This window comes from Sylvia atricapilla, chromosome 3 (genome assembly GCF_009819655.1).
Source record: "Sylvia atricapilla isolate bSylAtr1 chromosome 3, bSylAtr1.pri, whole genome shotgun sequence".
Lineage (NCBI taxonomy): Eukaryota > Metazoa > Chordata > Aves > Passeriformes > Sylviidae > Sylvia > Sylvia atricapilla.
The window spans coordinates 65587293-65612383 of record NC_089142.1 but is presented as its reverse complement, the minus strand read 5'-3'; the positions used below and the strand labels follow the sequence as shown (position 1 = coordinate 65612383).

The 25091-nt window shown below is 36.1% G+C and overlaps 1 protein-coding gene across 1 annotated transcript in view; it reads left to right on the top strand.

Annotated features, from left to right (window-relative positions):
- SHPRH (SNF2 histone linker PHD RING helicase) overlaps positions 1 to 25091 on the top strand; it is a 60303-nt gene that overhangs the window by 21478 nt on the left and 13734 nt on the right. Inside the window, exons 12-25 of the mRNA XM_066315632.1 lie at positions 1991 to 2154; positions 2238 to 2494; positions 5264 to 5385; positions 7883 to 7971; positions 9713 to 9802; positions 11887 to 11994; positions 12492 to 12634; positions 15459 to 15632; positions 15949 to 16011; positions 17046 to 17271; positions 18124 to 18267; positions 19597 to 19698; positions 20539 to 20610; positions 22436 to 22624. Coding sequence (XP_066171729.1) covers positions 1991 to 2154; positions 2238 to 2494; positions 5264 to 5385; positions 7883 to 7971; positions 9713 to 9802; positions 11887 to 11994; positions 12492 to 12634; positions 15459 to 15632; positions 15949 to 16011; positions 17046 to 17271; positions 18124 to 18267; positions 19597 to 19698; positions 20539 to 20610; positions 22436 to 22624 — 1943 coding nt within the window. The remainder of the gene's footprint in view (positions 1 to 1990; positions 2155 to 2237; positions 2495 to 5263; positions 5386 to 7882; positions 7972 to 9712; positions 9803 to 11886; positions 11995 to 12491; positions 12635 to 15458; positions 15633 to 15948; positions 16012 to 17045; positions 17272 to 18123; positions 18268 to 19596; positions 19699 to 20538; positions 20611 to 22435; positions 22625 to 25091) is intronic.

Genomic DNA, 25091 nt, shown 5'->3' with positions numbered 1-25091 from the left:
TGTCCAGACTCCAGAGCGCTGTCCCAGAGGAGACAGGCTGCAGTCGGGCAGGGTGTCCAGACTCCAGAGCACTGTCCCAGAGGAGGCCGGGCTGGAGTCTGGCAGGGCCGGAGGGTGCCTGGGGCCGCGGCGGGGATCGGGGCAGGTCGTGGCAGGACCGTGTCCCGGCCCTCCCTGGCTGCCGGCTCTACCCCTAGCCCGGTGAGAGGGTAGGATCTCTTCCATTCTGTGCTGGGCCTTAAAGAGAGCAGCTGCTAGCGGCTCACACCATCAGATCGCGGGGTGGAAGAGAAGGTATCCATCAGCCTTCCCACTCCTGCCTGGCTCTGGAATATTTGCAGCTGTCAGGGCAGAGATCACCTGACCAACGCAGGCCTGCTTTAACTCTTTTCTGGCACAAATTGAGACTTTAAACCCTAACCCTTTCTCAGAGATGAAAGAAAAAGCCAAATTAGAGACATGTAAAGAGACAATGTAGAGGTCTCAAAGTCAGTACAAGAAGAGTAACTTTTAAGTGGTAGAGATAAGTTGCCTTAGTTCTAAGCTGAAAATCTCCTATGAATTACAGTAACGGGATAATCTTTTTGTGAATTTAATTTGTGAATCTAATTTGTGAATTTGAGCAAAGGTACCTGTGATGAACTGAGTGGATACTGAATTAGCAGCTGTGATTTTTGTGACCCCCATAAAAAGCTGAACAGAAAGATAAAAACAAGCCACCTGCCAGTGAAAAAAATGAGAAGACCATTTCTGTTCCCTAAGTTCAAAAAGATCCTTTGTTGTTTTTTTTTAAACGGCTCATTTTTTAAAAAGTGCCACCCCAGTCTATAAGTCTGTGGCCCATATGTAATTGTGGAAAAAGCTACAAAATATAAGAAGTTCCACAACTGCAGAAGTCCTCCAGGTGGGCTGCTTTTGTGTGAAAGTTGCCAAACCACAGGAGTGACTTCTTTCTCTCAAAAACTGAATAAAAGACTGTTTTATAAGTGATACTGACCTGAAGTTCTGCGTTTTGCCTCTTTACATCCTTTGTAGAAAATGAACATTTTGTAGTGAGAGAAAAGGTTAGTTTTAAAAACTAATTTGTGTTGAGTTTTTTTCTTTTCTTATTTTCGTCTCTTAGTGTATGTTAATAAAATCTATCTGGTTTTGCTTCTCAGTTGAGCCTGCTTTTGCCTTTTTCTCCCAAAATCCTCTCTCAGTTAGCAAACAAATTCAACAAATGTAAAACCACCACATAAATAGTGCCGTAACTCAGATAAACCACAACAGCAATGTAGCCACCAGATTTTCAAGAACTGTAAGATATCATCACATATCTCTGTTTCTGTAGTATCCACAGGCAGCATTTAAATGCTTCTGTATTTTTCCAGTAAGATTTAGACAGAAGTTTAAAGTCAGTATGTTCTTAAATTTCATTCCAAAAAGTGACGAGTTTCTGAATTAGCAGAATTAGCAAGATGCATTCTCTCAATTAGCAAGAAAACAATTGAAGTGTCTTTTGTTAATTTCTTATGCATTAGTAGAGAAGCGAAATTTCTTCTGAATTGCAGCCCCTTCTAGGATTGTGGGCAGCAGACAGTTGGTTCACAGCAGGCTTTGAAGTGATGCTGAGCAATATTGGTTTAGAAAAACCTGGCAAACCCAGTTAACCATATGCAATCATGTAATTTCTGCCTCTTGCCTCTGCTCTGAATAGGTTTAAATTCTTCACTCTCTTCTGCTAAACTTGAAATTAGGAAGGTGTCCCACAAATAGCTGTATTCTCTCAAGTTGTGTGGAAATCAAAAATGAGCTAAAGGAGAGAACCCCCAGCTTCCACCACCCAGTCCCCTGCATGAAATTAAATATTTTGCTGAGGGAGTGACTGGCAAGTGCAAAAGATAAGGTCTGAATGGAGATGGTTTATGCCTGATAGTCTTTGTATGACAGTTAATTTTTTTGAGACATTGCAAAGTTATAAAAGAGAAACATTTTCTTTTCTTGGCAGATTTGTATGGATTAATCCTTTTTCTTGGAGTTGATCCTTACTGGGTCAAACATTGGTGGGACCAGCTGCTGTATCGACCTTATTGTAGGAAAAATCCCCGGCCTCTCTACAGTCTAATTGCGAAGATAATGTGGAGATCAGCAAAGAAGGATGTGATTGACCAAGTAAATAAAAGTTTTGAATTTTAGAATTCCTGAACATCAATAGTTTTATTTGCAAATTACTTACTTTCTTTTTTTAATTTCAGATTCAAATCCCCCCTCAGACAGAAAATATACACTGGCTTAACTTCTCTCCTGTGGAGAGACACTTCTACCATCGCCAGCACGAGGTGTGCTGCCAGGATGCATTGGCAAAACTCAGGAAGATTTCGGACTGGACTCTTAAGCTTAGTAGCCTAGATAGAAGGACTGTGACTTCTATTCTGTACCCTTTGTTACGGCTGAGGCAGGCCTGCTGTCACCCACAAGCTGTTCGGGGAGAGTTCCTGCCACTGCAGAAAAGGTGAATTTCTGTCATTTCCTAAATGCCCTGCTTTATCCAAAGAAAAACTCTAATTGTCTCCAGCAGTGCAAGTTCTTGTACAGTCCTCAAGTAAGCCCAATTTAGGCTTCTTTAGTTAAATGTGCGACTATGGCACACCAAGGTGATCTGACCTCAAAAGCTGAACACAGCACAGTGGGGTAATTAGTGTAATTCTTGTGTTAAAGAACATAGTACTGAAGGCATTTGATTCTCCTGTGGCATTCTAACCTTACTATGACTAGACTGTTGCAGGTAAGTGATTGAGTGTGAAACAAAACAGATTCTTCTTTTTGTTTTAAATTAAGTCCACTTTTTTTTTTTGCCTTTTTTTTTTTTTTTGCCTCGTACAAAATTCACGTCCATGAATGAGAAAAATGAAAGAACTGAATCAACAGAATGCAATAATTCTTTAGTTCAAAGAAAATGTTATCTTAGGTTGCAGAATTTGTAAATGTAGATCCAAACTTGAAAGCTGTTCTAATGCTCTTTTATTTGCATGCTTTCAAGATCATCTTCCCTCACCAGTGCTCTGCGAGTACCAGTTTGGTCTCAGCTTTTGTTCGACCAAAAACAAAAAATCATGTTTCCAGTCTTATTGTCAAATATAGCTGCTACTTTTTCAGTCAGTTAGAGGGAGGTTGTGAAAGAACAGTCTCTTTCCATTCCAGACTCTCAGATTACTGTCTGTGTTTCTTTTTTAAGCTACAGGTAGGGAAGAAATTCAACTTTTACCACTGCCAGTGTTATTGCTACTTTTTCCTAGTTCATCCATTCTGTTTAGTCTCTTCCAATACTTGTAAAAAGTTTTGTGTCCTACTCCTTGCTCTTCATTGTACAGGGGACCTGCAGTGCTTAAGCAGCTGAAGCTGGCTTTGCACCTACCTGAGCAGAGACCAATACTTAGACACTGTGCTGTAGCACTTACTGTAGCAGTCTGCTAATGTAGAAGCAAGGACTCAGACATAGGAGAAATCAATATTCCCACCCATCATACAAGATAATTTGCATTAAAATGAGCCAATGTAGTATCAATATAATATATGTAAACTGAGCAGAGTGTGGTGGGAATGGCTTCGTACTGAGTTGATTTTGGTGGAATGGTTGCTGCTGCATAGTAACTGATGGAAAAACAGCAATGAAAATTAAGTCTTTCTTGAAATCACATGTACAAAGAAAAGTCAATTCCCAGCACTGTTTACATACCATTTTTTTGTGAACCAAACTTGACTGCAGCAGTGGACATACCCAGAATAGAGAGAAGAATTGGTTCCTGTCTTTGGATATATGTAGGAGAATAATGAAGAAACTCTGTGCTAGGACCTTTGATGAATAAGAGAAATTTACTGAAATAAGAAAGTTGATGCTGGAGCATATAGATAAAAGACATGGGCCTGGAATAAAAACCTGAGTTTGGAGCATGTTCTGTTCTGTGATAGATGAAATTTTTCCTCACCTGTGCAGTGAAGGCAGTAAATGAGATCTACTCAGAGAAAAAAAAATAGCTCTCAAAAGAGATTTTTCTAGGTTCTCCTAGTTTAACTGAATAAACCCCCTGTCTTTTTGCCTTAATTAGTAGTCTCAGGTTTTGTATCAAATTGCATATTTTATATGTACATCCTTGTACTGTAAAAATTTTTCTTGGAACTGCTGATGGTTTTGAAAATAGAAGGTAAGTAGCAATGGTGGAAGTATCAGCATAGGCAGGTGTTATGTGTATTTATCATTGCCTTTGCAGAATTCAGTGGTTATGAATAGTGGTTATATTGATTTAAAGATGACTCCAATGTAACACTGTATTATAAAAGCAAAAATCAGTTTCTGCAACTGGAACAATGTTACAAGGAAGGTAAAATAAAGGCCTAGGCAAGGGTATCCTTCCAGCATAATTTGAGCCTAGTCTGTCCAAGAGTTATGTGACTTCTTACTCTTTTCCACAGTGCTGAACACCAATTAGCGAATGCTTCTCCTGAAGGTGAATGAAGCTGAGGAGCAGGGTGTCAGTGGAGGGGGTTGGTGTCTGGTCTAACAGCAATAATTTGTGTTAGAAGCAACATCAGGTCAGCTGTTGTAGGCTGTTGCTATTGTTCACTGTCCTGTCTCTTCATGTCAATCTTCTGATTCTCTAACCTGTGGCCTTACTCCAAGGTATCCTTCAAGCTTTCGTCTTGCATCCTCCTCATTTCTGTTCCTGCTTCTCTCTTTTCCCTCCATTTCTGGTATTTTTATGTTAAGCTAATTCTCTGCTACTGAAATTCCTCTCATAATTTGCAGATATGACAAATGTAGAAAAGGAAGTTTAGAATGATTTTTGCTAATCTTCTTTGTTCTCATTTGACACATTTTCTTCTTTACATTGACACTTCATGTGTTTTGTGTTTAGATTGGTAGCAGAGGGTAGAAGTGTAGTCTGTCATAGCTGTTTTCATCTGAACAGCTTTTGACAAAATGAGTTCTATTTTGATTGTTTTCAGTTCACCACTAACAGAAGGAGAAAAGTATTTTGCCCCATGAAGGATTATTTTACCAAGTTCAAAATTTCTTCTTGCTTCTTACTTCTTTGTGCTTCAGGAGATGTCAACCTCTGGACACACTCAAGTTAGAGTAAAGCTTTAGCAGGAAGAAAATCTGACAGCTAGAGGCTTTTTAATAAGCAAAGAAATCTCAAAAGAAACATTCGCAGTATGTTGGATGTACTTCTCTGGTACTGCGATTTTGCTTCAAATTCAAGGCATTTGGTCTCCCTTTCAGCACCATGACCATGGAGGAGCTGTTGGCATCTCTGCAAAAAAAGTGTCGGACAGAGTGTGAAGAGGCTCACCGACAGCTGGTGTGTGCTCTTAATGGCTTAGCTGGTATCCATATCATTAAAGGTAAGACCAAAGGGCTGTAGCATATTCTTTACTCCTTTCAGTAGAGGAGTAAAGAGTATGTTCCATCTCTGTGTCCTGGGAGGTTAAAAGAAGTCATATTTGTGTAAATCTACTTAACCTGCTTTTGTTTTATTAGTATCTGCTTTTTGGGCTTCCCTTGTGCCCCCAGCCACACAAACTGCTGTGCTGACTGTGGATTCCTTTTGCGGTTCCTGCTAGACAGCTATGTCTATTTTGGGATTTTGTCTGAATTATAAGGAAAAAAAAAAAAGCTTTGAATGAGAAACAAAATAATTACATTAATCTTGAGTGTCCCACAAAATAAAAATAAAATTACTCAGTTATGAAAGTGTAAAAATGCCTCTTTTCCATGTTCTTCTAAAGTTGACATGCAAAATTAAGTTTGAATTTTTCCACCTCATGTCAGTCTTTCTTCAAAGAGAACAGGCAAATTTCCTTTTCTCAGTTGCCTCACAGAAAGACTATATTCAGATTCTTTATTCTGTAGTTAGTAGGTTTGAAATACTTTGTTACAATTTCAGGATGGAGATAAGTGTTTCTGATAGAGTTAAGTGCTTAAAAAGAGTTACCTACAGATGTAATGCTTCTGAAATACACTAGCAGCAAAAACGGTTTGGCCTGTTTTGAAAACCAGATTGATAAAAATTTCATCTGATGAGAAACAAAAGCAGGACAAAAGAGGCAGAGTTCTGGTCTGTAACTCCTCCCCCAGTATTACCCTTACACTCAGTCTTTGGAAGGGGGAAGCACACCTTACATAAAAGTGAGGCCATGAATTTAATCTTTGTATAATTGAAAACTTATAGGTCTAATTATTATTAGTCCAAATTTAATTGCTACCGGCAAAGAAAAGTGTAACAATCACACTTACTTGTATCTACTTCTTGTCCTGCTTTTATGCTCACCTCTCTACTTAGGCCCATCTGGACCTGAGGTCAATGGTTTCTTAGATGTGGTGGCAGTTCAATGGCCAGTTGTCACTACCTTCATCAAGAGGAATAAGATGTTTATGTTGATGGTTTCTTCCTCACACAAGAATCCAGTGAGGGTCATTTTTATTTTTGCTAGCATGTTTGCATCTTTCTCTTTCTTCATTGGTCTGCAGCTCCATGAAAACGCCAAATTTAGTGTACATGATGCCTTTTATGAATGTTACATACTCTTTCTTTGTTCTCTTTGTTGCCCCTAAAACCAGTTTTGTCCAGCTCTAAGTCTGCATTTCTTTGACTGTGGGTGAGTTGTTTATAGCCATGGCTTTCTTATTCACTGCCAAGCCTGTGCACCATCTCTTAGCATTCCATGGCTGTACTCTACACTGCATCCTGTATCTTTACTTGTCAATAGCCTCTGCTATTGTTACTAGGCCTGTATTTCCCTACACTACATCATTGTGGTAGTTGTAAATATCTCATTCTACATGGAATAACTGCTTGTTACTGCTGTCTATATAAAGCTGTTTTTGTACCACACGAAGATAAACAAAGGTTTAAAAACATATTAAAAATTAGCTATAGACACCTAGAGAATTACAGAAACTGCTGTCACAGCTAAACCAAGTGAAAGATTCAGGCAGGTCAATAAAAATTCAAGGGAGGCCTAACAAGCTTCAAGCTAGAAAATTCAGCACATAGCTTTTGGCTGGTTGCTAGTAATTGCAATGCTATAGTGCAGGACTACACCCTTACAAATGCAACTCTTTCAGTGTAAGAAGCAGCAAATCTTGTTGACATAGAATTGTTACACTTCCATATAGGTAGGATGATGGGTTTTGTTTTACTCTGTTATCTGTCTTTATGCATTTCTTCTCCCTGTACTCCTCCATGTTTTAAGAGTCTCTAAGAGTTTTACTGGCTAAGTAAATTGCTATCAGTTGAGAAAAGAAAATTAAAATGGATTTATTTTTTCACTGCTTTTCCATACACAACTTCAATTTCTTATTTCTTTTTAATTGATATAAGCTATTATCTGAGAAGTGATTGTGATGCTGGCAGCTTACATCAGTAGTTATGCTCCCTGCATGTACCTCATCATTTCTGCATTTTTAAATAATGACATAACTTCCATGGTTTTCACTGGGAGAGTGAATAATGCATTTGCAGTGTAAATTTAGCAATGCATCACTGCAACGAATTGTAGATAACTTTTTTTAAGTGCATCATGAGATTTTTTTGATTTATGCAACCACAAATACATATTTTAAGATTAAGAGGTTTATAGCTCTTACAGTCACAAAATATATTTAATTTGGAAACTGCATTAGTCTTTGTAGACTATCATATTCTGTCATACAAATCTTTTGGGAGGGAGGCATGGAATAACTAGGAAAGAATTGCTTGAAGACAGGTGCTTACTCTACAGACTCTGAGAACATCTTAGTATGTTAGAAGTAATGTAACACTTTGTAAGGTCATGCCTGCTTGTATATTTAAAAACCAACACAATATTTCTGTGTTTTTGCTATTCTTTTTTAATTCAGGAGAATATGCATTGGCTGCGGAACTGTACAGAGAAGTACTAAGATCATCTGAAGAGCACAAAGAAAAGCTCAAAACAGATTCCTTGCAAGTGAGTGAGCATTGAAATGTAAAGAGACGTAGTTAAGAACTGGAATACTTTAGATTTAATTTAACAGGTCAGTCTTTTCTTCCTCCTAGTGGTGTGCTGAGTTACTCAATCGCAGTCTTTAGATAGGAATCTGTCCGTGGCCTTTTTTTTTTTTTTTTTTTTTTTTTTGTTAACCAAAAAAAACCCTCTACTGTGTTTCTAAAAACCTGCTTGTGAGTTTTCTTGATGTCCCTGAAGCAGTGTATGATCTCCACCTGCTGTTCTGCAGTATAGTTAACAAGCTGAATTCCTAGTCTGGTGCATGTGACTGTGGCTGTTCACATTAACATGGTTATATTACATCCTGCAATTACAGAATGCAGGGTTTGCACTGAGAGTGATATTAATATGACAAATGACAAATAAAATATTTGCACTGCAGAAGATAAAAGGACATCAAAACATGGAAAAGAATTGAAGTGCCTTTTCTCTTTTACTTCATGCCTTTTGAATATTATTTAGAAGTATGAATATATTTTCCTGGTAAAAAAAAACAGGGTTCTCTAAGTAACATATTTATAGTTCTTTAAGAACTATTAGCTCTAAATTGACCAAAATTTTCTTCAGCATAATAAAGAGATTTAAAACATTAGTGACATACAGATAAGAAGTGATTAGTTGTCCATTTTTTTACTTGCTTCTCTGAGCAAATGATTATTTGATTGTGTTGCATGTGTTCAGCTGATGTCTCTGTTGTGCTTCTTTGATTTTTCATTTTCCTTTGTGACTTCCTGGTGGCTGTCTTCGCTTAGCATAGGTGTGTTGGTGTAAACTTGTTAAGCTGTTCATAGGTTGTTAATTAAGTTCTACTGAACTGGGCAATCCAATAAAGGGTTTTTTCCTCTCAAAATGTATGTTACCTAATATTGCCTTAGTGTAATAAAATTTTACTTCTGTTAGGTCTTCTCAGTTGTGTAGGATTAGCTCTTGGGGATACTGGGCAGATCACTGCTGGCCAGTCTTCGTTAGTGGCTGAGATAGTAATAGCGCAGAGGTGAAGAGAATCCAGGATGTGAGAAGGGTGCAAGTTTGTAATAGTGGAGGTTATTAGTATAAGTTTGTGGGAGCTGTGCAGGAAGCATAATATTATTGGTTTGAGAAACAAAGGGTGAAACCAGAGAAGAGGAGCAGTTTCCTTGTATTAATAACCAAATATTTCTTCCCTAAAAGTATACCAAAAGATCATGTGTTTTTCAATATCTTTTATTTCAGACAAAAGAAAAATATGAAAAATTATTACAACTCTTGATATCTGGTCTTTTCTTTACACTTTATTTTGCTTTAGATAGGCTAAATTAATTGTTTCCTCAGAAAATTCTAAAAGACATTTACCAAAGAAAATGCTCAGAGATAATTAATATTTTTTCTGTAATAGTCTAGGATGGGTTTAGTTAGGAGGGTGAGTGTGGTATGGGATCTGATGACCTGGTATTACACTTGCCTGCTGATTGGCTTTTGAGATGTTAAACAAGGTCTTTTTAATATTTCATTTCCTATCATTTCCTATCCCAGTAAAATGTGGAAAGGAATCTTTCTTTTCTTTATAAGATGCTTCCAGATTAGCAGAGAAAGACAGAATGCATGCTAAATTAAATGCATGCTAATTTCTTGCTGTAAGTTTTTATTGCTGTTCAGGTTTTTCCTGTCACGGATGTTGCAATGGATTTTTTTCATGATTACTCTTGACTTTGTGTGTATTTAGAGACTTCATTCTACACATAATTTGATGGAATTGTTGGCAAAGCACCCAGGAATTCCTCCAACTTTGCGTGATAGCCGACTTGCAGAAGAGGTAAACGTATTTTGTTTTTCATAAATACTGAAGAGCACATTTTTAGTTTTTGTCCCCTCAGCAATTTCTCTAACTAAAGAAACAACAATTCTTTTTATTTCAAAAGAAGTAGCTTTTGAGTTAACTGCATACATTTTCCTTAAACTTAGTAAAATCAAGGTTTTTACTGTGTGATAAGAGCAGAAATGTCCAATACAGTATTGCTGTTCTCAATGCTGGTGGCTTGTTATGTTGTGAGTGTGTTTTATGGAAATTTTAATACTTTTTGCCTCTAAAATGCTGTTTCCCCACCCCCATGTTCCTGTGGAAATAACTTACATAGATATTACTGATAAAGAATGTGTCACTCTGAATTCTTCTGAGTCCTTTATTTCCTCACATTTTTTTTGGCTTTCCCCATTTTTAACTTCAAATAATCCGAGTTTTATTTGTTTATTTATTATAAATAAAAAATTTATTTTTCTTTGGTCAGATGAGCAAATCACTCTGTATCACTTTTGGTATGCATAAGCTTAACTATATCCTTAATCCTAAATGAAGAAGTATCTGGCAGAGTAGCTGGGATTACTCTTCCTCACTGGTTACTTGCAGTGGACATAGGGACAACCTTTGCAAAAGAATGTCATTATTGTGTTACTCTTTGGGCTGAAAGGGACTTTGGGATGTCTCTAGCTGAACTTCCCCCCAGCCCAGAGCAAGATCAACATGGATTTTTGTCCAGGTATTCCTGGACTTTATCCAACTGGTCTTTTAAAACCTCCAAGGAGAGAAATTTCACAACTTTTAACTGAGTAGCCACTTCCAGTACTTCATATATCTCATAGTAGGGAAGTTCTGTGTGATTTTTTTTTTCCTGTTTCAATTTGTCCCTTGTTCACTTGCCATGTACTTGAGTAAAACCTGAGTAAAATGCCTGGGCTCCTAATCTTGGTGATTTCCTTCTGCCTGCTGGGCAGCTGTTCATTAGTAATATCTAAGCCTCTCTCCTTCAGACTGCACAGGCCCAGTTCTTCCAGCCTCCCCTCTTTTATGCTGTTGATGAGTTATCTGTCTTACTGTTTGGCTGTCTTCTGATATTTTATCATTTTTATGCAAGTTCTGTGTAAGCATAGCAGGTTTTTTCTGTTTTAATGAGCCTTGTTCTCCTAAATATATGAAGTCTGTACCTGCCTTAAAGAAGTTCTATAAAAGTACTGCCTGTTTTTTATTGACCTGTAGTTCTTGCAATTTTTAAATACTGCATTATCCTGGCATGATTATAAAGAAAGCTATTAGAAAATCTGTTTTATTTGTAAATGTGATGCAGAGGTGGTTTTTCACAGCTACCTTTTGCCAGTAGCTCCTCTAAATACCTGAGAATCCTGTCCACTCCAGGTAAACTGAGCTCTGTAACGTCAATGAACTATCTTAGTAGTAGCAAACAAAAAAGGACTTACTTAAACATACACTAAAATGCACAAGATAAATGTATGTTGTGAAATCAGTACATAATGGTTCAAGATACATGTTACTTCTAAGTTATTTGTTCATCAGTTTTTAAAATATAAAATAGACTGGCAGTGCTTTTATAGTGGCACTTGCATGCCAAGAGGGGTTTTACTGTTAGAAGTAATTTTTCTGAAAAAAATTAATTCTTATGCATTTTATGAAATTTAAGCCTTTCTTGTTATTTTATGTGTGAGCTTTATATGTAGGTAAGTTCAATTGTCCTGTTCTGAGACTGTTCTAGGATCTTTTTATTGTTTGCTCATTTAACACAGATAAGTAAGAATGCTGAGTTGTATTCCAGTTCCCTTTTGTAATGCACTGTATTCCTGTTGTGTTGTTTGGGGTTACCCAAAAGCAAAGTTGCACAGTTAACATCTTTATAATAATTTATCTTTACAAATGTGGTGTTTTTTTGGCTTACTAATAAATACTGGATTCTAGAGGAAAATAAAATATTGCAAAATATTGCTTACAAAGGAAGGTGGGTAGCAGATAGGTAAAAACATTTAAAAACAGTATGGTAGCTGGGGAGTTTTCACATTTGCAGTATTCCTCACAGACACGATTTATGTGTAGCTTAAACTATTTCTATCCAGGCAGAACAACTTCGACAGCATTATATGAGCAAATCCAACGCAGAAGTTGCAGAAGCCCATCAGGCCTTACAGCCAGTTCTTCAAACCATTCGGGAACTTCAGAGAAAGGCAGGTACCACTTAAATGTTTTGTCTCTGACTTCTCACATTTTTAAAGAATATTATTTTCATCTGTTTATCTAGAACTCCAGCTCTTTATCTCTTTTCACCTTAAAATTACAAGGTCACTTCAGTGTCACTCTATTAAATTTTACAGGGAACTTTGCTTTTTCTGAATAAATGATCTTTTCATCTCCTTTTGAGACAGACAGGGAAGGAAGAAACTTTGAGATCTCAGTTATCTCTGTGTGGCTGTGGATAGCCTTGGTGAATCTGACTCTACTGAAGGAATATAAAACTGTGGAAAATGTAAACAGTTTCTTAGTCATGCGTTTACATGTCAACAGAAGATGGGATATTTTTTAATCACACTTTCATCCTCCACTTTTTATGGAATTAGCCAGCCTGTGTTTGACCATGGTCTAAAGAGCAGTATACGCCTCTGCTGCAATGAGTCAGACTGGTTTTCTGTTGAATGTTCAAGGATAAATCTGTTCTTTTTCATAGATACACTCACGTTCTCCTTGGTGGTTGGATGTCATCCAAACAGCGATACAGTATGCCATCGATGAGGAGCTTGTTCAGCGTGTGCAAAACGAAATAACCTGCAACTACAAACAGCAGACAAATAAATTCTCCATGGCAGAGAAGTAAGAGAATTACTGAAACAGGCTCTAAAATACAGTTAAATCTACTCGAGTCTTCTTTCTAGTTTGTGCTAGCAGTTGCAATTAGATAGCAGACATTTTTGCTTCAGAGCATATGGACTGCAATTATGTTTCAAAACCAGTCCCTGAAAAAGTGCAACTAGATAGAAGACTTGGAAAGAAAAGCAGGAAAATTACTGTTTTCTCTTAGATAAGAAATCTTTGAAATGTTCTTCTGTGTTATCTACTGCGGTTTTACATTCTTCTATACTCACAAAACTGCTAAGTAAGAAGAATTCAAAGTTTACTACATTAAAATTGAGTAACCTGTAAAAGAAATTGGCTTGCTTAAATATAAAGTACACAGACAATATCAGAAAATCCTTGTGTAACACCGTAAAATAGCATCAAAAAAAAATTTGAGGTTGGTTTCATATTCAAGACAACAGTACACCACCTCTTTTGGGTTCAATTACAGAGTAATGAATCCAGAGGTCATTTAAATCAACTTCCATCTTAATATCCAGACCCATGCCCATTCAATCCAGTAAAGTTGTACAGGGATTTCACCTGTTAGTATCTCCAAGGAGAGAGATTCAATAATTTCTATGTGAAGCCTGTTCCAGTATTTGGCCCACTTGGTGGAAAAAAAAAGACATTAAAATTCTTTTACCTCGTTAATATTTTCTGTGTTGCATCTTGTGTACATTGTCTCTTGTTCTTTTGTCAAAGGCCAGGTGCCTTTGACAAAAGTTTGACTCAGTCTTCTCTGCACCTTCCAGTTAGATAAATATAGAAAGCAATGAGGTCTCCCCTGAATTTTAGGATTGAATAGACACAATTCTCCTAACCCCGTCTTGTACATTCTGGATGAAGGTCTGTAAGTTCATCACAGCATATGGAGACATAGGAAGGACAGTGCTCTCATAGTTTAACCTCAGGCAATTTTCTCACATACATGAAGGTATGCTCTTAAATACAGTCTTTCTGAATCATTTTTTAGTCAAATACATTTTTACTATATTTATGATATATAAAGCATATGTATATAAATGTGTGTACATCTGTGTACAAGTTTATAAAATGTGTGTATAAATTTAAATACATAAGATACATGCATGTTTTAATTCCATATGGAAAGATGTATCCTCCACTCTGAGTACTCTGTCATCATGATTTGAAAAGGTTGAAATTTCTTCTTGATGGAAGTAAATCTGTCTTTTGTTTTCAGTACTTAACACAATCCTATTGAATAATATAAATAAAGATACAAAACTTAATGTCTTTTTTCTTCAGCACAAGAGGCAAAGGGCACAAACTGAAACTCAAGATGTTTCCTCTGAAAATCAGGGAATATTTTTTACTGTGAGGGTGACTGAGCACTGGAACAGGTAGCTCAGAGTGGCTGGGGGGTCTTCATCCTTAAGATACTCAGAAGTTGTCTGGGCATGGTCCTGGGCAACCAGCTCTAGCTGACCCTGCTTGAGGAGAGCATTTGAGCAAGACAACACCCTGAGGTCCCTTCCAACCTCAGCCAGTCTGGGAGTCTGGATAGAAACATTTTGTAGTTATTTGAGAAGGATAGCATCACATTCTGGTCAAAATAAATACAAGGAAAGGATTATTTGCATGTTCATGCAAAACTTTTATTCCTGTACATCCCTCTGTATGTTAGCTTGTGTCACACTGATTTTTTTTTTACTTGATTCAAATTAGGTGTTTAGAAAGTATCTTCTTAAATTGCTGCTTAGAGATTGTATAACTTTGGGAAAACTATCTGTGACTAAACTTTCTTTTATAACACAGGGATAAAACTTGCTTTCTTTTCAATTTATTTTAGCATGAAGTAAAACTTAAAAACAGTGTCTTATCAAGTGCTACTGGTCAGTGGTGGAAGCAACAAGTACTCTTTACTAAGTGCTGGATATGATTAATCCATGGTATAGTGTGGGAGATTTTTTATAAAGCTGGTGTTATTTGGCAACTGATGATATTAAGAACAAACTGGTGGTTGCAATTTACATTTATTTTCAGACTACTTGGCTAGGCAAATTTTCTCTGTGTTATTTTAAAAGGCACGTTACCGAAGTAGGTTATACTGAATGCCAAGCTTTAGTGGTGTTAAACCTGTGCTTTGCTCTCTGCACTGTAGAAAATGGATGTTTTGGATCAAACTTCCTCTATGGTGTAGAACCATCAATGTCAGACCTTGTAGGAATGATGCACTATCTTTCAGCAAGAGACTTATGCTCTCAGGAAAAACTCAATGTGTAAAGTACTTGTGTTCATATTTGTGTCCATTACCGCAACACTCTTCCAATCACAAAAGGCAGCTAGGTTTTAGGAAAATAGTTTACTGGTATGTCCATTTAATAAATTTAACTTTGAAAGCTAACTTGCTGAATGAAGTGTATTTCTGTGATGGGTGCGTGTGTCTGCTGGGAATTGCACTGGTACATTGAAAATAATTTTGTTGCCCAGCAGACACACGTAAGACTGTAAGTATGTGCAGTGATCTACCTTTTAGTAGATCTGCATTGTGGACCAGAATATTGCGGGTTGGCATTCAGTACTAGTTTTTGGCCACACCTCTCAAGTCTTGGAAAAAGTCTTTCTGTTCTAAAAATACCGGGCATCAGCTCTGGGGATACACTGGAGGGATTTCTGACAGCATTGCATACAGTAGTAATAAGCATTTCCTTGTGGTACCAACTTTGTATGTTGTCCTAGATTGCTATTTAGGTACTTCTCTTCTACTTTAAAATACTGAATCAAGTTTTGATTTGGTGTCTTGGTGAACAGTAATCCCCCTTTTTCTTTAAATCAGATTCCGTGACTGCAGAGGCCTTCAATACCTACTCACAACCCAGCTGGATGAAGTGAAGAAGTTCCAGAAGATTGTAAGAGAAGCAGTGAAAAACTTAGAAGGGCCTCCTTCTAAGCAGGTTATTGAGGCTGCCACTATCTGCCATTTGCGACCTGTTAGACTGCCACTTAACAAGTAGGTCTTGAAAACAAAATATAACTTAGATGTGTATTACTAAATTTTCTTTTATTTGAAATAATACACTAAAGTCTTAATTATGTACTCAGGAGCTGTATGCACACAGATATCATAGATCCATTTGTTAGAATCATGATCTTTGGTTTTATTTTTATAAAGTCTTCTAGTGTCAGCAATATTAGTGTATGTATGATTTTTATTTTGTTCTTTTTAAAGAATTTTGTGTAGTTTTATATGTTGGAATAAGGGCTTATGATAATTTGGTTTCTGATTAAATTCTGAGTACATCTATTTTCAATTTTCTGTATTGCAGCTGTGTCTTTTGTAAGGCTGACGAATTGTTCACAGAATATGAGTCAAAGCTCTTTATGCATAGGTAAGTTCATAGCTTTATAAATTTCTCACTGTGAGAAAAAGTGAAAGTTGGATTGGTTTGTTTTCTGAAATAAGTTTATTACCAAATAACAGTGACTTCTTACTGATGGCTTTGATAGCAGTTCTCTTACGTTTAATTTTCTATGTAAATTTCATTTGAAGAAATGGTGTCCAAGGAATGAACGCATGCCACTTTCCCTCAAGTCACTGTAATATGACCATACATTTGAAATGAAGTTCAGAAGCGCATATATAAATACAAGTATGCTAGTTTAACACATGTTCCTATTTGTGCAAATATTTATTTGCAGTCCAGCTGCAAGCGGTGTAATACCACCCTCATTCAGTGTTACAATGAGAGATCTCAGACAGGGTGAAGCTGGAAGAAGGGTGACACCAGCATGGGGTGTCAGAGAAGTATGCATAGTGAGTTGTCCTGAGAGACAGATTACAGCTCTCTGCATATTTTCTCTTGGATTTCTCTCTCTCATATACCTCACAGTGTCAAAATTGGATTGAAAAGTCTTGAGGTTACTGAGAAAACATTTTGAGAAGTCTTTACCAGTGGGAGTTCTGTTGCCTTCTGTTGACTACTGGAATCTGGAAGAATTGATGTATTTCTAAATTAGCCTTATTTGTCAAGGATTGAACTGGGAAGCTGTTCTGTTCTTTCACAGAGCAATATACACCAAATTTTGCATCAGAATTTAACTGTAATTCTTGCTTATTAAAAAAGTCAGAATTTATTTTTTTAATGAATGTGACATTAATAACTATTGAAAGATGATTTAGATGCATGAGCCTCTCCAAAAGCTATTGATGATTTTGAGCTGACAAAATGGCCTGAGGATTGGTACTGAGGTCACCCTGTTCAAAGCAAGCTTTTGATTAGGTAATAAAAGAGCTGTTTATATTTGCTTGGTTTGCATTATCCTTTAATCATATATAAGAAGGCTGAAATAGATGATGAATAAGTACGGATAGATGTGGAAGTAGAAAATCAGTGCTAAGTTCTGTGTTTGGTTTGTTTTGAAGTGTTAAAGGCCAAATGGCAATATTTGAGGAGATGATAGAAGACCAGGAAGGGCTTGTCGATGACCGTTTGCCCACCACAAGCAGAGGGCTCTGGGCAACCAGTGAAACTGAGCGTGCCTTGAAAGCTCTTCTCTCCTTTGCCAAAGCTCACCGAATGGACGCTAGGCTTACCGAAGAAGGGAGCGTATTCCTGGAGCTCTTTGAAGCATGGAAAAAGGAGTATAAGGTACAGTAAATTGCATGGTGATCAAACAGTTGCGTGGTCCATTTAATTTATTATAAACAAATTGCAGCTGAATATTAGCACATCTAAGTCGTATTCCTGAAATGAGGCTATGCCTACACCAATCTTTTCCTCAGTGCTTATTACAGGATTTGATTTTAAATTATTTATATATGATTTAAAGGTTTATAAAAGCTATACTGGCTACTAATTAAATTAATAAGCAATGTAATTGCATATATAAGACAGTATAAAGATGTAATTAAATGTGTTCATCTGTTTACTTGAATCAGAATGTAGCAAGACTCAGCAAATCCAACACTGGTTGATTCTGTAATTCAGCTTACCTTAAGTCTTGTGAAGAAGGAACAGTTTTTTCATGTGCATTTATGTCAGTAAACAAAAGATGGGACTAATGCCAATGAGAATGGAGACAGTGGTGTGATTCCATCTGTTGAGACTTGGAAACACTGATTCAGTGGTCTGTACTACTCTAATATACACTGAGTTACAAGGATGATACTCTGTGAAATAACTTTTTTTATTCAGCATGGTGTTTTTTTGTTTTGCAAGGCATTTTGTTTCTGAATTGTAATACTAGTAGTTGTAGAAGAAATGAGAGACAGCTATTAATAGTTGTTTATACAGAGAGGCTGGAAAAGAGAGCAGGCAAAATGATGTCTATACTGTTTGTTTTCCTTTACAATTAGTTGTTGTTACGGCTGAATGCTGTAAAGAAATACTATCTCTTCCTCCAAAAAGATTCTCACATTTTATTTTACATTGTATGGCATGAGTCATGTAAGTGTAACTCAATTCAGTTCTGCTGTTCATTTGTTTGGGGTTTTCTTACAGTTACTCCATGAGTATTGGATGGTTCTTAGGGATCACGTGTCTGCTATTGATGAGCTGGCAATGGCGACAGAACGGCTGAGAGTGCGTCACCCTGATGAGCCAAAACCAAACCCACCAGTGCTCCACATTATAGAACCCCATGAGGTAGAGTACTGGGCAGGAAAGAACGGCTTCTTTTTGGAGGAACCTACCTCCTACAAAAATAAAATTTGCATCTGGATCTATGCATAATGTCTATAATGTGTCTCTGTTTTCATTCCAGACAGACTTGGCACAGTATAGAATTCTTACCTATTTCTACATTAAACATATGGGCCATTTTAAGCTTGTAACTGTTACTTTGATACATTTTTGTTAGCCTTCTGTCAGAGTGGCATGTTTACCAAAGACTGCTGTCCTTTCAGCAGCAGCAACTTCCTTCTCTTCTCTGCAATTGCCCAGTTTTCCAAGCTGGTGAAAAATTAAGTTGACCTGATTCCTTACCCTTATTAACACTTTCCACAAACACCTATATAAAACAGAAGTGAGCACCTCAAAGAATAATCTTTTTTTTTTTTTTTTTTTTTTTTTTTTGTCAGTATTTTGAAATTTCTGAGCTACTCCTGACTTGGTTTATGATGGTAGAAAAAATACTGGGCTGATGTAACCTCTTTTTTTTTTTTCTTTTCTTTTTTCTTTTCTTTTGCACCAATAAAAGTATATTTTCTATAGACACATTTTGTGCTTTTTTCTGTGATGCTGAGTTAGATAAAAGCGCTTCTTTCTATAAGGAAATAAATTTCATCTCTGTATTAAAACAATTTTTAAAAAGAAGCACTTTGCTTAACAATTGCCTAACAAAGTCTTAAGATTTATTTATGCATGTATATGCAGCCATAAAAGAAACACCCATTTCTTTGGCCTTCATCCTTCAGTTGCCTGCCTCTTCTGCAGTATTATACTTCTCCACTATCATCTGTAATTAATCTAAATAAAAGTCAGCTTGATGTTTCTGTCTTTGTATAGGTTAAATCAAAAGTGGAAATTTCTAAGAAATACAAAGAAAATAATTGTTTCTTACACATTGCTTTTGGAAGCAGCAGTTGATTCTAATATATATATATACAAAATCGTAAGGAAATAGTTGAGAAACTGAATAAAGTTCAAAAGAAACTTCTAAAAATTTAGGTTATTTTAATTTAATTTTGCTTCTGTAAAGAACCAACAATGTAAATAAAACAATAAAAAGCAATTTTTGTGTACCTTCTGCATCTCATCCCCTTCACAGTGCTGTGTTCATACTGGGTACAGGAAAGGAATAGATAATTTTGCTTGGGGAGAAGCACATCTTAAATTTCCAGCATGAGCTGATTTCCATCTGTTGCCATTAAATTACTCAGCTGAATTTCACAAAAAAGATTAATTTAAGTCTTATTGCAAAAGTTTACCTTTTATTTTCCCTGTTTAAACACATATTTAATGTTGTTTTCATAGGTAGAGCAAAATCGAGTGAAACTTCTGAATGACAAGGCAGTTGCGAAATCACAGCTTCAAAAGAAATTAGGACAACTTCTGTACCTCACTAATCTGGAGAAAGTAAGATTAATAGTTCCTTGGTCTTTACCTACTCTGTTTACTTGTGGAAGGGAAGAAACCTACCATTATTTTTATTTAAAACTATCTTAAAGAAGCTGTAGTTTCTGTGAAGATTCATTACATTTTCAAATTCCATGTGCTGTTCTTTGTGTTACTGTATGCTCATAAAATTATTTATTACATTATATATTTTAGTTACTTGCTTAATTACATGCTTATTAAACTATGAACTAGTCTTGATGCTTAAAACTTTCATTAAAACTAAGTGGGTCACGTTTAGTAGAAGCCTTATAAAATTATGTATGTCTCTGCCATACCTTTGGTATTTTACAAAGAGTGTACCTGAAACAGAAGAATAATCACGTCTGGAGTTTAAGTAAATGTTTAAAAAAACCCCAAAACCAAAATAGACAGCCTCCATATTATGTTATTTTAATCACAGTATTTGAGTAAGTGTACTTATGTTCAAGTAAGCATAGTTAAGCAAAATTTAAGTGTTTTTGCAACAATGTGAAGCTGTGTGAACAATGTGATAGAAAATATGTGGCATTTCTTGTTTGCAGCTTTTATTTTACCAGGATTTTCAGAGCTGTTCTAGAGCTCCAGATGCCATCTGAAAGACTGCAGAATGAAAAGTTGTCCTTTTGCTTACCATAAGTAACATATTTTTTTAACCCCTCAAGATAGACTTGAGTACATGAATATGTTTTTAACTTGCTCACAGTGTTTCAGTTTGATTTGGTTTCTTTTAAGGACCTCATTATTATTTTTTTTCTAGAAGCTTGTTTTAACTATAGAAAAACAAAACACAAAGCTTATATATTTTTTTCTAATTTATAGTCTCAGGATAAAACTACTGGAGGAGTTAACCCAGAACCATGTCCAATCTGTGCACGTCAACTGGGAATGCAGGTAAGATACTTATCCAGCAGATTTTAGTTTCAGAACATCTTCATCTAAAGCTGACCCAGTTGTGTGTCAAATTGTCAAGACCTGTTTTTAAATGGATGTTTTAATGAAACAGGGGAAATGAGCTTTTACAGGAAAAGTTTCCTGTAATGTACCAACCAGCATCTCTCCTGAAATAACGTCTTTCTCAGCTGGAAGCGCCTCTACTTCTTTTAGCTTTTGACATCAGTGCTTACGTATTCCAAAAATGTGTGTTCCTGATTGTTCTGTCACTCTGAAGTTATACTTTTGGCAGAAAGCTTTATCTCCCATTTATAAGCTAACAGAAAGAAGTAGTAGGTAAACTTCTATTGTCTACTACTGTATTTTACTCTAATTGTTCTTACTGGCGGTATATTTTTCTTCTAAAGAAAAGGATATTATATATGCAAACCATAGCAAAATCCAATAGAATGAATATTAGCAGTGTGGATTTCTTTCCCCACCACTTCCCTGCTGAACTGCAGGAGTTGAAATTCTAAATGAGACTTAATCTATATCATAAAGTACAAAGCCATAGTTTAAACTTGATTTATCATGCATTAGAGGAAAAACATGAAAGTACTCCTATATGGTGAAACTACATTGTCTCTTTCTTTAAGGGTAGCTATTTTAAGGAGGTTTAGCTTCTCATTGCATTATAGACATGTGTATACATGAACTGCTGTCCTGCCATGTTTCCAAAATCACCTCAGTACTCTTCTTCCAAGAGTAATACAGGTTTTTACAGAGAACTGCTGTTAGTCCTGTTAACTGCCATTATTCCTTATCTCAGAGCTGAAGAAGCTCACTGAAAGAGAAAATAATCTTTTAACTTTATCTTTGGTTAACAGCAAGACTGCTGCTTTAGATGATAGCAGCTTTCATGTTTAAAAGAACTTTTAAAGTACTGTGCATCCTGTTTCTGCACAATTGAAAAAACCTTACAAAGCCTAAAAGACCTTCTGCTTGATAATCAGTGGTTCAGTCAATTTCTTTGCTACTTGGTCCCATGAAAACTTAGTTTTTCCTCTTGGAATGGCTTAAAGAACAGACTAGTACAGCAAAAGATACTGTTTTGAATTTCAAAACTACTGGTCTGCAAATTGCTTCTCTCTTATGGAGGCTTCTGGCTGACATGTAGATGCTCGAGGCTCACAAGGGGAGAACAGCTTCTGCAATGCAGTCTTCTGTTTCACATGCATTCCATCATAAAGAGATTAAGACACTGCGTAAGTCAAAGATATTGTCTAGGACTTAGCAGTAAGGAAAAACTAAAGCTTTTTTTCTATCACTTATTTAATAAGACTCATCTAGTATGAATGCACAGGTAAAAATATTTATAGAAGGCAAATAAAAACACTTTTGTAATTTTTTAAAAATTATGTAAATACTTAACCTGTGTTTACATATTAAACATTAATATTTAAATAATTACTATTAAATTAATTTAATAGTAATTTAATATTAAATATTCTTATTTACATAAAGAATTATCTTTCATAGAAATGAAAGATGGTAATGTCTTTCCTGAAGTTCAAAACTGAGAAAATGCAAACAATGAACAGTAAATGCAGAGACTTCCTTTAGATCATGAATGTCTGTGTGCTGGAAAATTTTGAAATTCAGGCTTTTTAGCAGCTGGAGTGCAAAAATTTTAAAATTCTTCTTCAGTCTGCTGAGTGTCATGAAAGTAACATAATATCTTTATGAAAAAGTAATTTATCATAGATTAGTATACTGTTTTTCTTTTGCACCTGTCCAGAACTGAAACTGTGTTGTGTTTGGGTTTTTTTTGTTTCCTGCACAGTGGGCAGTGCTGACGTGTGGACACTGTTTTTGTAATGAGTGCATAGCCATCATCATCCAGCAGTACAGCGTTGGCACCCGCCGGAGCTCCATTAAATGTGCCATTTGCAGGCAGACAACATCTCATAAAGAAATATCTTATGTCTTCACTGCAGAAGCTGCAAATCAGGAGGATGATATTCCTGTAAAGGTGAGTTGTTTGCAGGAGTTCTGTTGTCCAAACTTTCAGCTGTGCCTATTTGTTGTGTTTTGTAGCATACTGTGTTTCGGCAGTACAAGTGCACTATATAGTTTTATAAATTGTTTGTCCTAATGACAAAACCTCTAGGCACAAATATGTAGAAATCCAGTCCTCATTGCACGATTTTGTCTGCTTTTTTTACTAATGGAGGCTTTTCACTGGGTTGAAGAGACAGCATCCCCATGAGTCTTTAGCAATACTGACATATATGTAGTGCATAGCTCCATGTTTGCTCTGCATGAAATCTTGTAAATGTTGTAGAAACAAAAAACTTGTGTTTATTGCAGTTGTGGAAAAAACTGAGGATTCTGGGCTAAAATGCAAAGGTAAAATACATTGATAATACTTTGGTTTAGGTGATACTGCTGTCTTTCATTAAAATATGATTATAATACAGCTGGACATACCTTGTGATAATTTTAGTCTGATTAGTGTAGTTAAAAATAATAACTAGTTGTGCTGACAGATTTCCATGATATCTGTTCAAGTCCTCTTGAACCTTGCACAGTGTCTAGAGTTGCTGCCTTGTATTGAAGACAATGCTGCCACATTCACACTAGTTATTTCAACCTCCTTGGAGAAATGGAATTCCATTTTATAAGTAGATGATTCCTAACTCGAATTATTAAAGTAGTTGATAGTTTGTGGCACCAGGGGGAGTAAATAGGCTGTATTTTTCAAGTGCTACTTCTTAGAACATCACTTCATGTAGGGCTTTTTACATATTAACTCCATATACAGTAGAGATATCACCCTCTTTCTAAGAAAATTTCAAATATGTTTCATAAATTACATTAAATAACTAGAATAACCAAATTTCATAAATAAGACACTGAAAGTGCATGTCATCTACTGTCCTGTGTAACGAGCTGTAGGGTTTTCTTAAAGTATTTCTGCATCAAAGACTTTGAACAAAGCAAAAATAAAGCAAAAATATGAATTTTGTGTGAATTTGCTTGAGCAAAGCTCATTCTCCATTCATGAAAATTTAAAAATTTACACTGTAACTTCACTGTATTTGCTCTCTAAACAAGCAACATTGTTTAAGACAAAAATTTCTACTCTTACTCCTTTAAAGGACAGTGAACAAAGATAACAAACTTACTATGGTTTCTATAGAATACTAAGGTTAAGATTAGTATCTTTCAGGATAGATATGAAAAATGTGTGATTTATTAAGTGTTTATATTTTAACCTGATCTTTCTCAATCGTCCAGTCTCTTAAAGTATTCACTACCTCTCTTTCTTTCTATCTTACTTTTTATTGTACCGACACTAACCATCTTAAGTTAATTCCTTAGATGCAAAAGGACTGCTGTAAATAGAAGCATTTTATACTGAGAGGGAGATTACTGACATCTCTGCATCTTTTGGTTTTGTAAAAGCTTCCTGTGTCTGGTCAGTATCACAGTGGGTGTTGCCAGCCTGTCATCTGAGACAGAAGTTGTTTGTTAGGGGTAATTTTGGTTCTAATGTTTACTGTTAACTGTTCCATAATTCATTTGAACTAGCCAATTTCTTTATAAATAGTTGTCTGAATATTCAACAAAATGACAGACTCATGGTAAGACAGACCAGGGGTAAAGAGTAGGGTATAATTTTTTAAAACAGACTGAAAAACAAGGGTACTTCTGTAAGTTTCATCTCTCCATAGAGAACAAAACTGAAAACTTTATGTGTGCTCTGAGCCGAAGTTTTCGCCACTTCTAAGTTCAGTAAATCTAATATAGTTAAACATAATGTAGACAAAGGGATGAAGAACTGTACACAGTTATGTTGTTTAAAAAACAGAGCAAAAAGACTGTGGCCACTTCGAGCATTGTTTCTGCACCACAATTCCCCTTACTGAACTTGTACAAAGTCACCTTTGTGACACCTGAGTCACAGGAATCTGAAGGATGGAAAAATCAACAACAGTGGCTAAAGCTGCTATCTGTTATAGCAGGGGAAAATAGAACCTATGATTAAGTTCTAAAAACAGTTTCTGAGGAAAATTAGACAATTAGAACAGATTAGCCAGCATTGTCATCACTCAATCAAAGATGAATGGTATTGGAAAAGCACATAAATGACATAAATGTAGGATAAATGAATTATGTAGGAAGTCCTAAAAGCTAGTCTTGGATCTCCTAAGTATAGGTGTTTATGATTGGCAGGCAGCAGCCATAGAGCTGCAAATGTCTCATCCTTTCAGATCAGAACACCTACTAACATAAGCATTTCTAATTGTCCATTTGACTTTGCAAACAGTCAGTGTCTACCAGGTGTAACAGAAATGACTTGGAAGAAAGCTGGCTAATTTCTATGTCTGTGACATTGCAGAGTTGGAATCACTGTGGAGGACCCTGGGTAATAAAATGGCACTGCTTCCTGCAGCCTTTGGTAAAACAGTCTTCAGGAAGTCTTTTACATGTTA